Source organism: Castor canadensis, chromosome X (assembly GCF_047511655.1).
Source record: "Castor canadensis chromosome X, mCasCan1.hap1v2, whole genome shotgun sequence".
NCBI lineage: Eukaryota > Metazoa > Chordata > Mammalia > Rodentia > Castoridae > Castor > Castor canadensis.
This window is the reverse complement of record NC_133405.1, coordinates 146,057,415-146,071,830: the sequence shown is the minus strand read 5'-3', so window position 1 is coordinate 146,071,830 and position 14,416 is coordinate 146,057,415. Positions and strand designations below refer to the sequence as shown.

General features: G+C 53.3%; 1 protein-coding gene across 2 annotated transcripts; it reads left to right on the top strand.

Moving 5' to 3' along the window:
• Window positions 1-2,756: 2,756 nt before the first annotated feature.
• On the top strand, window positions 2,757-13,507 carry Shox (SHOX homeobox). 2 transcript variants are annotated; one of them, XM_074062944.1, is made up of 6 exons: window positions 2,973-3,042; window positions 3,103-3,315; window positions 5,928-6,136; window positions 10,381-10,438; window positions 10,584-10,672; window positions 12,738-13,507. In XM_074062944.1, exons 1-6 carry the CDS (start codon window positions 2,973-2,975, stop codon window positions 12,981-12,983), a joined length of 885 nt encoding a protein of 294 aa, XP_073919045.1. In that variant the 3' UTR covers window positions 12,984-13,507. The 2 variants fall into 2 exon arrangements, with proteins under 2 accessions (XP_073919044.1, XP_073919045.1); XM_074062943.1 differs by having other exon boundaries at window positions 2,757-3,315.
• The last annotated feature ends 909 nt before the right edge of the window (window positions 13,508-14,416 follow it).

Sequence of the window (14,416 nt, the reverse complement as noted above, 5' to 3'; positions counted from 1 at the left end):
ATGCCCCAAGTCACTTTCTCTCTCTCTCTCTCTCTCTCTCTCTCTCTCTCTCTCTCTCTCTCCCTCCCTCCCTCAGAAGCGACTAGGAAAACAAACCAGCCATCCTCACCCCTTGTGCCCAGTTCCAGCGAAGGGACCATCCCTCCCTTGTTCCTGTCCTGAGCAAACATAAAATTTCTTGCAAATTTCTTGCACCCTACAGGGACCTGGGTGACCTTCGGTGACCTTCCCTGTGTCCTTGTACTTGCAAAAAATATGCAAATATAGAAAAAAAAGCCATTGTCAGAAGCTGCACCGTTAAAATACCCAGGACACTGAGCATCACCCGTCTATAAAGAAGGGGAGAGAGAGAGACAGAGAGAAAGAGAGAGAGAGAGAGAGAGAGAGAGAGAGAAACCCCGTTAGCAGCGGCTCGGGTTACGGTGCCATTTTCCTCCATGACCAGGAAAAGTTTAAATTTTGCAAAGACTGAGCTTGTTTCCCCAATAAAGGCAAAATTTGAGGGGGAAAAATGGTTGTGGGCATCTATGTGGAAACAGAAATTAGGATGTCAGCCGAAGAATTGGGGTGCTTTCCTCTCTCCTAGGGTTCTTTCTTAAGGGCAGTGACTTTGCAAAATCTCTCTCTCTCTCTCTCTCTCTCTCTTCTCTTTCCTCTCTCTGTTGTTCTCTAGATTTCGGGGAACTCTCACCCTATTTCTTTGCAACCTCAGATCTTGGAAGGTCCAGGTCCAAGGAGGGGGAAACCCCAAGAAAATCTGGGTCCCCGGGGTTGCCGGGAGACCAGGGTGACTGACAGCTGGGAAGGGAGCTGGGAAAAGGGGGTGCTCGCAGCCTGGTTCTTGGGGGGCTCTGTTTCCCCATCTGAGGCTGGACAAATGGAGACCCAGAGAAAGTCACCCCATCTTCTAATGTCCCAGAAACAGAAAGGGACTCTGGTCCACTAGACCCTCTGTCTCCTTTCAATTCCCCACCACGGGCTTTCTGGGGGGACCCGAGCCGGGGTCCTCAGACTCCCACAGAGCTGGGTTGGTGGTGACAGGGGACAGACTGACAGGTGTCCTGTCAAAACCCATCATGTCCCAGGACTCCCTTGGACCAGCTGGAAAAACCTTCCCCCCAACAAACCCTCTGCCTAGACCTCGGGGTTCACTGTCCCCCCAAATCGGCCTGCCTGCACCATATGTGACCGACTATTCGTGAGTCTCTGACCCCAGGGAGCTGCTTGGATTCTGGGGTCGTGCTGACAAAGACGGGTTCCCAGATATCGTTTGCTTTTAAAACAGGGCAGAAAGAGGCCGGAGACCCCAACATTTATCATTTCCCCAGGACTGGATCCCACCGGCACTCGACTGGATAGATCAGAAACGAGGGAACTCCTAAAAATATCTCTCATTTCCCCCCCAAACAGACAAAATCCAGCGCCCAGGCTGCCGAGGTGGACGGAATCCTGGGGTCCGACTGGACCGCGAGCTTCGCATCAGAAACCGGCAAGAAAATGCGAAATGAAATAATGGGGGGAAAACCCTAAAAAACAACTCCACCCATACCACGCCCTTCAGCCCCACCACAAATGGGGGGTAGGAGAAGGGGATGGAAAGGACATGTGGGGGGCGATCAATTTTTAAAAAGAGAAGGTGTGGAAAGACCCCTTACTTATTTGCAGATGGGAACGGTGACAGGTCTGGCTTTTAGGGTTGTGCAATAAATTTCCTATCGCCATGAGAGAAAGAAAGCGGCTCCGTCTTAAATACTTCGGAACCTAGACACGGTCCCCAACCCCAACCTGCACACGCAAGTGACAAAGTGTCCTGACTTACAGACGGGGACACAGGAAGGGACAGACGTTACCACATCAGCTATCACCATGCGCTGTTCTCTGTTCCAGGCCAGGTCCCGGTGTCTTGGACTTGGGCGACTCTTCTGTTGTCCCCACCGCTGGCTTTGGTGACCTTGGGTGGCCCCAGATCCTTCTGGTCACTTTGGGGACACCTCTGAGTGAGTGCACCCCCACCCCGTCCATTTTCTTAGGGCCCCACAGGCCTCCCCGAAATCCAAATGCGCCTCCAACTTGGAGCCAATTCCCGGGAGTGTCCTCAGGGAGGGCGGCCACACGCGCGTCTTTACGCACAGGGTTGGGGGGGTGGTACAGGGGGCGTTGGTGACGCTGTGACCTTTTTGGGTGGTGGTGGTGGTGGAGAGATCTGTCCGTCTTTCCGTCCGTCAGGCTGACTGGCTGAAGACCTGGTGAACAATCAATAAAGTCCTTTGGAGTTTGCCTTTTCCAAATGAGGTCTTCTGCTTGTGCCTCCCCCCCCCCTCCACACGGTCTCCCCAGGAAACGCACGCCCGTTCTCGTTCTCTCTCTCTCTCTCTCTCTCTCTCTCTCTCTCTCTCTCTCTCTCTCTTGTCAGCTTCTCCCTTCAAAAAGAATTGGATTTGTACCTCTCTACCCCCAGGTGCTTGGTGATATATGGGGGTGGGGGTGATGGTGATGGTGGATTTGGGGAGAGGGAGGGAGGAGGACACACGGCGTCTGTGCGTGCGTCCGCCCCGCGCAATGGAGAGCCCCGAGCCATAATTGCTCCAGACAGGGAGCGCGGGGAGGAGGGGGGTGACGAGTGGGGCTGGGCGAGGTGGCCGCCGTATAAATAGTGAGATCTGAAATGGAAAGGCATAAATAACACCAAGGAAGGAAGAAGGATCCACCCTGGCTGCACGCACCAACCCATCCCCTCGCTCTCTCTCCTCTCTCTTTTTTTTTCTCTCTCTCTCTCTTTCTCTCTCTCTCCAAGGCGAGGCGATTTTGCGCGCGGGGGAGGCCCCTTTTACGAACCCCCCCCACCAACTACAAGCCAGGACTCCCAGCCACACAGCCAACCAGCCAGACAAACATCCAGACAGACAGACCCACCACCGCGAGAACCTCTGGCGAGCTCGTGGACCCTTGGAGATCCCCCCCACACCACAGCCATGGAAGAACTCACGGCTTTTGTGTCCAAATCTTTCGACCAGAAAACCAAAGAGAGTCACGGTGGTGGTGGCCCTGGTGGTGGCCCTGGTGGTGGCGGCGGCGGCGGCGGCGGCGGCGGCGGCGGTGGAGGTGGTGGCAGCAAAAAGGATTCCATCACGTACCGGGAAGTTTTGGAAAGCGGATTGGTGCGTTCCCGAGGGGACTTGGGGACCTCGGACTCCAACCTTCAGGATGTGACAGAGGGCGGTGGTCACTGTCCGGTGCATTTGTTTAAGGACCACGTGGACAATGAGAAGGAGAAACTCAAGGAGTTCGTGGGCACCGCGGCGAGGGCTGCGCAAGGTAAGTGTGCGCCCGGGGCGTGAGCGCGCGCGCGCGCACGTGTGTGTGGCGTGTGTGATCTCTCGGTCCCTCTTTGGGAAAGGGGTGTGTGTGCAGGGGTGACACACACATGGTGACATATTGAGACATCCCAATGCTGTCCCACAAGCGCCTCTCCGAAGTCCATAAATGAACCAGCTGGCACGGTCTGGGTTTCAGCCACCAAGCGTATGCGTAAAGGAGCCAAAAGCGCGCGCACGTGGGCGCGCAAGGACAGGGTGTGTGTGCGGAGGGGGGACCTTCGCCAGGCCCCACAGCCTAGGGCGCAGCAAAGGGAACTTTCCAGATTAATATGGCTGTAATGAGGTCGACTGTAGGGCAGCGAGGGGAACCTCCTTACCTTCTAGGTTCTCCCACGGACACGCAGGACCGATTCCGTGCTCAACCATTCCCGGGCAGCTTGGGGCTCCGGGCGCTACAAAGGAACAAGATCGGGGAAAAGCACGCGCGCGCGCGCGCGCACCACACACGCACGCACTGGGGTCCCCAAGGATTCTGTGATGTTTTTTTTTTTTTTCTTTTTTGGATGTGGCCATCTGGTTCCTTTTCCCTGAAGGAAAACTTTGTCCTCCAACCCCCACCACCTTCACTGCCCCAACCCAACCCCCTTGATCCATCCCGGAGGCTGGATTTGGGGTTTGGAAATTAAAACCAGTCGCGTGTGTCTGCAGGTGGCCAAAGGGTCTGGACGTGGAGAGGTTGGGGAGGGAGCGGGGGACACGAGGTGGCGCGCAAAAGACCCCAGTCTGTCCGGAGTCTCCACTTAACGCACCTGGTTTGTTTCTTCTGTTCTTCCCCCCCCAAAAAAAACCCCAAAACTCTGGTTGGAGTTGAGGGTGACGGATTCAGAAAGGGTTCAAAGCCAGAGAGAGACAGAGAGAGAAAGAGAGAGACAGAGAGGGTCTTTGTACCACCACAGCCATAGATCAGAGGAACGCAATTGGCCGGATTTCTCAGGGGTGACATTGGAGAATGTTATTAGTGCGTCATTGTTGTGGCAAAACCGAGAACCTAATGCATAAGCTTGGGTTCGGGGGTCAACGAGGTTCCCCTTAGAACTATTTAGGGCCAGGAATCGGACCCCCCCACTTTGGTCCTGGATTTTGGGGGGAATTTGGTGGCCACTATTTTGGGGTGACATGGATAAGGTTTGACCTTGTGGAAATACAGCTGTGGCCAAAGTTTACCTTAAAAAAAAAATCCTAAAATGTGCTGACAGATAGACAAATAAGGGGTTAAAAAAAAAGGGTGGGCCAGCCTTAATCTGGAGATGCCCCCCCCCCCCGCATAACCCCAAAAATTCATACAAAGAGGGTTTTTAGGATTTGGTGGACACGGGGCGGCTGGCTGGTGACAATGGACACCAAGGACACCCTACGAGTAGATTGGGGACACCATGAAATAAAAGGCCACCCATGGACAAGAGACCCAAGTCCAAAGTGAAGAAAGACAGGGTTGCAAGGAACCCCATTTGCAAATATCCCGCCTTCCCGAGCCTCAGCTTGCATTCGTGCAAAAGGGGTTTGGAGACTTTTTTCGGGATTCCCGTGCGAATCTTCAGTTTTAGGGACACTGTGTCCCGTCCTAAAGGAAGTGGGGTTTGCAAGGTTGGTTTGGGGTTAATAAGATGCTCATTCGTGGGGTTTGGACCCGGAGGAAGGGAATAAGGAAGGTTTGGGGTGACCTTGCTTTGCAGTCTTTGGGGTCTCGATGCAAAAGTAGGAAAATGAGAGTGAAAAAAAAATCGATGCAAAAAAAGAATTTCTGCAAAATATGAGCCCGGTGGTGATGTTGTTGTTGTTGTTGTTGTTGTTTTTTATATAAAATGCAATTTTTGGCACCTTGGTGAGGACACGGTGGCTGACCGCTTGTAAATGACAGACACCATTAAATTTTTAAAAATTAAAAAAAAAACAAGTCCCAGACTTTGGGGTTCATATTTCACCCCCCCCAAGCAAAGTGTTGAACGTTTCTGAGTCTTTTTGGGGCGAGAAAAGAAACCGGGGCGCCCTCTTCGTTTCCCCCCAATCTTGCACCTCAGCCACAGCGCCTGCTTTCTGTGCGTTCCCTGAGGACACTTCTTAGCCTTAAAAAATAATATTTTTGAAGACCTCACTCTTTCCAAAATTAAAAAAAAAAATGGCTAGGTTATGTCAACAGACTCCAAGTGCATAATTGAGGAAAAGTATTAGGAGATTCGGCCAAAAAGACACCCGTGCCATAGCGTGTGCCACGCGCGCGTTATTACGCACGGGGGTTCCGACAAGAAAAAAAAAAACAAAAAAACCCCCACAGAGGTCGTCCTTTTTTTTTTTTGGAGTCGACGTTGTGCAAAGGACACAACCTTTGAGACTGGTGGCATTTGTCTCCCCAGGTCTCCTTCTCCAGTTTCAAGCGCAGAAAAGCGCAAAAGGCACCCAAGGTTCTCCCCGCCGAGTGCAGTGCGTGCGTGCGCGCGCGCAATGTTCCCAGAGCGCACGGGAGACGTGGAGAGGGATTGGGGGATGGGGGTTGACTTTTTTTTTTTTTTAATTTGCAGACCTTAGCTCTGTGTGTCCTTGTCACCTCTGCAGGTCTTTACGAATGCAAGGACAAGCGTGAGGACGTGAAATCCGAGGACGAGGACGGACAGACCAAGTTGAAACAACGAAGGAGCCGCACCAACTTTACGCTGGAGCAATTGAACGAATTGGAGAGGTTGTTCGACGAGACGCATTATCCCGACGCCTTCATGCGGGAGGAACTGAGTCAGCGCCTGGGCCTGTCCGAGGCGCGCGTGCAGGTGGGGACCTCGCCGAATTGTGGGGGGGGGGGGGACCTGACCTCTCCATCTGGGCCTCTCCAGGGCGCACCAGCCGAGTTTCTGGCACTGGGGAGTGGGCGCTTTTTCCAACAGGACCTCAACTAATGGGTGGGCGGGGGACCTGACCTCTCCATCTGGACCTGTCCACGATCTGGGCCTCTCCAGAGGGCAGCAGCCCAGCCACTCACCCTTTCCCACAGCGCATGGTGGAAAGGTTACAAAGGATGGAATTTGGGGGTGCTTTTCAGATAGATAGATTTTGGAGGCGCCCGCGTGCAGGTGAGGACCTCACCAAGGATAAGGGGACCTGGTGACCTCTCCATTTGGGTCTTTCCAACCGGGTTGGCTCAGGGCGCCACCTGGGGACTGGGGCGTGCGCCATTTCCAACAGAGCGGGATGGAGAGGTTGGGGCAGGGAGCCGGGCATGCTTTGCAGATAGATGGCTGCAGATAGATAGATTGCTTCACCTCAGGGCGAGATGGAGAGGTTTGCAAGAAGGGGGCCTTTGGAGAGGGGCGAATGCGTGTGTCTGTCTGTGTGCTTTGGAGATGGCTTCCTGGGGACAGTGCCAGGTGCAAAGGTCACAAGGGTGGCGCTTTGGGGGTGCTGTGCGTGTGGATAGGTGAGGACCTCACCCAGGAGAAGGGGATCTGACCTCTCCAACATCTGGGCCTCTCCGGGGCGCAGCAGCTGGAGGGCTGGGGAGCGCCGCCCTTTCCCACAGCGCCAGGTGGAGAGGTCAGGAGCGGTGGCCTTTGGAGAGGGAGGGGTAAAAAAATGGCTTCACCTCAGTGCAGGTGGCAACCAAGTGGGGTCTTTGGAGAGGGAGAAAGGGGAAGGAGGGAAAGAGGGAGGGCTGTCTGTCCTTTGCAGATGGCTGGCACCAAGCTGTCGCGGGATTAACCCGGGGGAGGGGGACAGAGGTGGGGGTCGCGGCTCCGGCTCCATCGTGGTCCCCAAGGAGCGCGCGGGGCGCGGAAATTGGCGACGTCTCCATCTGGCGCGCGCGCAAAGCGCCCCGGTGGTGCGCACCAGGGGACGCCTGGCCCAAAGGCTTCTTTCTTCTTCTTCTTTTTTTTTTTTTATTTTTCTTTTATTTTATGAAAAAATTTTTTTCCGGCTTCGCACATATTTAGCGACGTTTTATTCGTTTGTTTCCTGGGAGGAAGGAAAGGAAGGGAAAATGTGGCCGCAGCCTGGTGGCGAATCCATAATGGACGCTTCCAAATTGCAGGGAAAGGCGAGGAAGAGAGGGAGGGAGGGAGGCTCGGGGTTTTCTTTGGGGTCTCTGGGGACAGGTTTTAAATAAAGGAAATTAATATGACCCATCCATATTAATTTTTTTGTTGTTCCAAAAGCAAAGGGTTTCCTGTAGGGTTAACAAACTGAAACGCACAAAATTTCCATATTGGCAAAAAAGAAAAAAAAATTTCGCAGAAAAATAAAGGTAGTGTGTTTGTAGACTGCATCCGGGATGGTATTAAAATTGAGCGGCCTGAAATAACAGTAACAGTAATTTAAAAAAATCCATGTCAGTTTTTGGGGTGGGGGGGTCTCCAAAATAATCTTTGCCCCAAGTTGGCCTCGAACCTCGATCCTCCCCGCGCTCAGCCTCCCGAGTAGCTGGGATTATAGGCGTCAGCTACCGCGCCCGGCGGCCTCGAGAAAATGTATTTTTCTCGTTGCTGCAAAAAGGCTTCTTTAGTATTAAATAAGAGGATCCCAGACTCTCAGATACGGTTAGGTCTTGTCTCGTTCCTATAAATGTCCCTTTCCTAAAAACTGGGGAGAGGCCTCCATCCCTGGACCCCTTCCTTCCCCTCCTCAAATTGCTTTTAGGTTTTGTGATTTTTTTTTTTTTTTGAGCCGTCAGAAGAAACGGGGCAGGAATCGGTTTTTCCCGGTGGACGTCGTTGTAGGGGAAAGATGGATGAGGCTGTCCCCTATAAATTAATCAAAAGATTAAAGGTTTGCTTAAGGGGACATCAACTTTTCTGTCATGAGCTCGGCTGGGATCTGTAATAATCTCCCCGGTGCTTGATGTACTGTTTCTATAAAAAATAAATTACTTGTAATTTAATTCCATACTATTTCTTCCCGTAGTCTATTAGGGACTTTGAGCTGGGACGTGTCAACTTTATAGGAAATTGCTTACAAATTCCTCGAAAATAAAAAAAGATAGTGTGTTTGTCGACTGCATCCCAGACGGGGGGGGGGGAGGGAAAAAAAAAAGCATAGTGAGTTTGTCGAGTGCATACCAGACGGTATTAAAATTGACCAACCATAAATAATAATAAAATAATAAAGTTCAAGAGGTTGTTATAATCCTATATAAAGACAAAAAATCATATATATGTCTATATAAAAATATATGTATATATAAAAATCATATATCTGTATACGTATAGATATATGATTTTTAATCCCCATGTTGGTTGATAGGGTTTCAATTTAAGGTGGAAGATTCGCCCTAAATAAATTGATCGTGGTATGAAACCCGGTCTTTTATTAACCTTTTATTTTGTCCTGGCGTCGGGGAAGTCATATGGTCCAGCTGTCACCGGCGTAAATGGGGACTTATGAGAGCACAGGGTGTAATTTAATTACGACAACTATCTTTGGGTTTATGGCGAAGATCTAAATTAAATGTCATTATTCAATGTCGGACATGGAAATCGGATTAGATCGTTTGGGGAGAAAGAAATCTCTGAGTGGTTTTTTAATGAAGCCGGGTGTTGTGCACACGGCGCTAACTGACTGCCCCTCGGTGCACACGGCACTAACTGCCCCTCGGTGCACACGGCACTAACAACTCTCCTCTGCCCCCTGACTTCTCATAGTCGCCCCTAATTTGAAATAGACTTCCACCCTGCTTCATTTATTTAGGGTCGTCTAATTGTTCCCTGTTTTAGTCATCATAAAGGATATATATATTTTTTAATCCTTTTTCCCTCTGTAGAATGAAGGCATGGGGTTTTAAAGATGTTAATAGGATTTTTTCAAAATGTCATTTTGGGGGACAAGTGTGAGTCTGGGAGGACCCCGAAAGGATACAGACGGACCCCAATCCTCCCCTCCACCAAAAAAAATCCATTCCTTTATAGGGGTTTTGCAAAGACTGTGCAAATACAAGCTCTGGACTAGGACTCACTTTTTTATTTTTTATTTTTTTGCAGTTAAAGGTAGAAAATTAGATATTGGAACGCCATGATAAAAGTTCTCCAAGTTCCCGCGTTGGAACCTTCTGGAAAGGCACTTCCCCCTCCCCCTCCCCCGGGCTCAGCCTGGAAAAGAAGAACATTTTGAGTCCTGAAAACCCTGGACAATAAAGAAAATCCTATTTCTTTTAGGATTCTTAGATTCCGGGGGTGATTCTGGATTTTGCTGATTTTTTTTTTCTCCTGCGCGCCCCTCTCCACGCGCCCCTCTCCACGCGCCCCCCGCGCAGTCTTTGGGGAGCTCAAGGTCATGGAAGCTTCTGGTTTGTTTTTTTTTTTTTTAGCTAATTATTCCTTGTGGACAGTGTCCATCCCGGTGACCATGGAGAGACAGCAGACACCGACAGTCTTATAGGAAGCATTGCGCCATTAAAGCCATTCCAGGAAGGGTGCATCCCCTCCAAAAGCTGTGAATTCCTGGCCAAGAGCAGAGAAGGGAAGGGGACTTGGATACCCACATTTTGACCTCAGGGCTATGAATTCAGTTGACCCTGTGCCACCCTCAGTGCAAAGCCTTGATTACTGGGGGGCCCCGTGGGAACTGGGGACGGTCATGACTCTCGGAATAGTGACCGGGACCCCCGGGGCGCACCTCCTAAGCACTTCCAAGGAGGGCGCAGAGATGGTGGAAATGCCTGGTTTCAGGGCGTGACACCCCCTGAGTCCAGTTGAGTTGGAAGGTATTTTGTCACCTGCAGTGACCCCAAATTTGCAAAGTGTCAAAGTCAGGACCTCCCACGGGGTACCGCGGGTGCGCGCGCCTCTGTGTGTGTTTGTGGCGAGATTTTGGTACCCCAGTGTGAATTTATAGATATGGTTGTGTTGGGTGAGGTCGGGCAGAAGTTGAGTCTGACAAACCCCTCCGGTCCTAAGTATCCAGTCATGGAGCCGCTGTGCATCCTGGAGAGGGTGGGAAGGACTCGGGGGAACCCCCCCCACCCCCTTGGCTAGCGTGCCAGGCTCGGCTCATGGGGTTCGCTGGTCTCTCTCTGTTTGGATCTCAGGTTTGGTTCCAGAACCGGAGAGCCAAGTGCCGGAAACAAGAAAACCAGATGCACAAAGGTTCGTGCGGGAGGCGCACGCGGGGAGGTTTGGAGAGAGTGGGGTGGGGTGGGGGCGCACGCGCGCGCACTTGGGGTTTAGGACTTGGTGGCGGGGAGGGACCTGGAGGGAAAGTTGAGGTCATGCATCATGTCTTTTCTTACAGGCGTCATCCTGGGCACCGCCAGCCACCTGGACGCTTGCCGGGTGGCTCCTTACGTGAACATGGGCGCACTGCGGATGCCTTTCCAACAGGTAGCTGCTGGGTTTGCGCGTGGGGAGGGACCCGCCAGCTTCTCCCCTGCGCCCTTCCCGCCCTGCGCGCGCACACAGGGACTTCTCTCCTGGAGTTGTGTTTTTTTTTTTTTTTTACAAGGGGGACATTTATAGACGGCGTTGGCACATTTTAAAACCAGGCCATAAAACTCCAAGAGGCACCTTGGGGAACGCAGAAACTTAAACCGAAATACACTTTTTTTTTGCGAAAATTTAGAGGAAAAAAAAAATATCCCATAAAAGTCCCACCTTGCCAGGAACCACCCACTCGGTTTCCAGCCCGGAGTCTTTCTGGGGAAGTGGGGGGGGGGTGGCGTTTGCGCTTGGGTACCGTGGTCAGGGTGGACAACGCCTGTCCTTAGCCATCAAGGACTGGGGGGGGGGAATCCCTTTGGGGGGCGTCTATCAGACTAATGAGTTGAGTCGGGAACTTCAAGCAAGCTAGGAGCAGGATTGAGGGGAGGGCACACAGCTCTGAGGTACTTTGGGGGCGCCCACGTTTGGGTATCATGGCGAGGCTGGACACCCACACCCTTCCAACACCCTCAGTCATCAAGAACTTGGGGTCTCCTTTGGAGGCGTCTGCCCAGGCTTCTGAGCTGTTTGGGGGACTTGAAGTCCATCCAGGAGTCGTGTTGGGGGGAGGGCGCATGGCTCAGGGTCCCCAACACGAACACTGTGGGGCTGCCCTGGAGCTGGCCAAAGGTGTTGGAGACCCCCCAGTGTCCCTAAGGTGGTGCCCTCTGGCCTGTGGACCAACACTGAATTAATGGGGGGCTCGGTGTGGCAGGAGGGAGGCGCCTGGTCCCCAGGTCCAAAGCGCAGGGCGCATGTGCGCCCTCCCCAGACCCAGCGTGCCGGGGGTGGGAGGAGACGGCGCGCGTTTGGGCTTCGCCTTGTGAGGTCGGAGCGCATATTCAGGCTGGATAGGAGCGTCCCCTGGGAGGGCGCATTGAGGGCTTCCACACGCAGCCCTTTTGCTGCAAGAAGACAGGCCGGGTTTATATTTGGACGTGTTTGCCCGCGGGGCGGGAGGTCCCATGAGTCTGGCTGTGGCCTGGGTGGGCACACAAGGGTGGAGGTGGAGGTATAAATAGCTATTTGGGGAATGGAGACGCGCCCCACCCCGAGAGCTCTGCGCTCTCCAACTCTGGGTGGCTCAGTTGGGAAGGTCATTCTTGGGTATGTCCAAGGTCATTCTTGGGTATGTCCCAAAGGGGGACGCACCCTTCGGTCCTGGATTCCGTCTTCCCCTCTGGGTCTAGGTCCATCCTGCTCATTGTAGGAACAGCGGTTCTTTGACCCCAAGTGGCGCCAGGCAGGTCTGAGGCTCCTCTGAATTTAGGGGTTCAGGGATCTGCCCAGGTGATGTGGGGGTGGGGCAGCTGGCTTAGGTTGGAGACATGGCTCTCCTTCCTGAATGGAGATACCAGCCTCACCCCCAAGCTCAGCCCCGGTGGACCCCAGTTGGATGCCAAATGCGCACGTGGTCCTTTTGGGGGGACACACGGTGTCCCAGCTCCCCAGATGGGAGAAGAACAGGTACTGGGGTGCGTGTGCGTGGTTTGGGGTGTTAAGTCCAGAAAAGCGCACCCCTCCCTGTTCCATGTGTACCTGAGTGCTGCGTCCTAACCACGGGACATCTGGTCTACCCGACTGTGGACCTCACCCTCCAAACCCAGGCACCGGGGACCCCATTTGGATCCCAAATGCGCACGTGGTCCTGCTGGAGACACAGAGGGCAGCCCCAGCTTCCCAAGTCGGAGGAGATGTACTAGGGTTGTCTGTGTGCTTTGGGGGTGTCAGGCCCAGAAAAGCGCATCCCCGTGTTGCACGCAGGGAGGACCCCATTTGGATCCCAAATACGCACGTGGTCCTGTTGGAGACACAGAGGGCAGCCCCAGCTCCCCAGATGGAAGGAGATGTATCGGGGGTGCGTGTGTCTGGTTTTGGGGTGCTAAGCCCAGGAAAGCGCACCCCTCCTTGTTGCATGCATGCATGCGCTCGTGCACCCTAACCACGGTCCACCTGGTCTACCCGGCAGGTCCAGGCCCAGCTGCAGTTGGAAGGCGTGGCGCACGCGCACCCGCACCTGCACCCGCACCTGGCGGCGCACGCGCCCTACCTCATGTTCCCGCCGCCTCCCTTCGGGCTGCCCATCGCCTCCTTGGCCGAATCAGCCTCGGCTGCCGCCGTGGTGGCCGCAGCCGCCAAAAGCAACAGCAAGAACTCCAGCATCGCCGACCTGAGGCTCAAGGCGCGCAAACACGCGGAGGCCCTGGGACTCTGACCCCAGGTGTCTCCATCCAGGTCCACGAGGGACCGTGTCCTGCATTCAGCTCTTCCCACCCCCCAACCCCTCCCCTGCTTTCCATCCGACCTCCCCAAGGCCTGGGAACAAAGCGCAATGGTCTCTGAGTTTGGGGGATCCCGGCAGAAGATGGCAAGCTTGCAAAGGGGGATCCCCTGGATTGCGCACACAGGACACAACAGCCTGGAGACCGTGCGCAAAAGGCGCAGAAGTCAGTTGGTGACGCCCCTGTGCGCTGCAGGGCGCACGGGGACTTGGCGTGCCATTGGAGACCCACCGACTCCTCTGCTGCTGGTGGCCTCAAAGGCTGCAGTGACTTCCTGGTTTTGGGGGACCCCCCCCAACCCCAAGAGAGGATGGCAAGCTTGCAATGGGGGAATCCCTTGAATTGCACACACAAGACACAACAGCCTGGAGACCGTGCGCAAAATGCGCGAAAGTCAGTCGGTGACGCCCCTGCGCGCGGTGCGCTCCGGGGCACCATTGGAGACCCACCGACTCCTCTGCTGGTGACTTTTGTGCTCCCTCACCTTTTACCTTTAGGATTTTTTTGGTGGGTGGGGAGACATCCTACAGTCGTCCCCATTATCCAGTTGAAAGTGGGGACCCTCCTGAGGGTCTCCAATTTTTTTTTATTTTTTTTTGGTATGGGCAAGAATCGTGACACCCACCCAACCCCACCCCAAGTTGCACAACAGCAAAAGTGTGGACATGGTTGGAGCTGAGTGTGTCTGTGTGTCCTCATCCGTCCCTCGGTCCCTCCCTCCCCTGTCTGTCCTCAAGCAGGCAGTCACAGAACTGATGGTCACTTGCTGGTGGACACAGAAGTGGGGGGAGCGAGTGGAAAAAACAGCCCCATTATTTTTTCTTTTGCAAGTTGTGCGCCACCTTTTTGGGGAGGTTGAAAAGCAGGATTCCCGAAACGCACCAGAAGGGAATCGGGGATCCCTTTGTGCCATACAATAATGATGGGTGGGTTTTTAACCTTTGCGGTATCTGATTGACTATTTGTTTTTCTTCTCCGCGTGCCATTTTTAAAAAAAAAAAAGCTGGCATCGGAGACGGGGTTAGGGGTAAGACTGACGCAATGAAATCTTAAAAAAAAAAAGTGCAATACTGTAAATATTTTTTAAAAATCCTAAAGGGCATTACCTCGTCCTGCATGTTCTGGACCCGATTATTGCAAAAATATGGTGGGATTCGCCCCCTGGAGTTTCTGACACCCCCCTTTCCAGGGCCACCAGGGGAGTTTGGTGGCCTAGGTTTTGTTTGTTTGTTTGTTTGGGTGGCTGAGGACAAAGACATGAAGATGGATGACATGGTTTGGCAACACTAGCCAGCCCCAAATTCTTTTTTTCTTTCTTTGTCACCCCGGTTCTGTAAGCACCAAGCCAAGACCACAGGCGTGGAAT

Coding starts and splice junctions, on each gene's coding strand:
- Shox (XM_074062943.1), top strand. CDS start 2,973: ATGGAAGAACTCACGGCTTTTGTGTCCAAATCTTTCGACCAGAAAACC. Junction 3,316..5,927: donor CGCGGCGAGGGCTGCGCAAG/GTAAGTGTGCGC, acceptor TCACCTCTGCAG/GTCTTTACGAATGCAAGGAC. Junction 10,673..12,737: donor TGCGGATGCCTTTCCAACAG/GTAGCTGCTGGG, acceptor TCTACCCGGCAG/GTCCAGGCCCAGCTGCAGTT.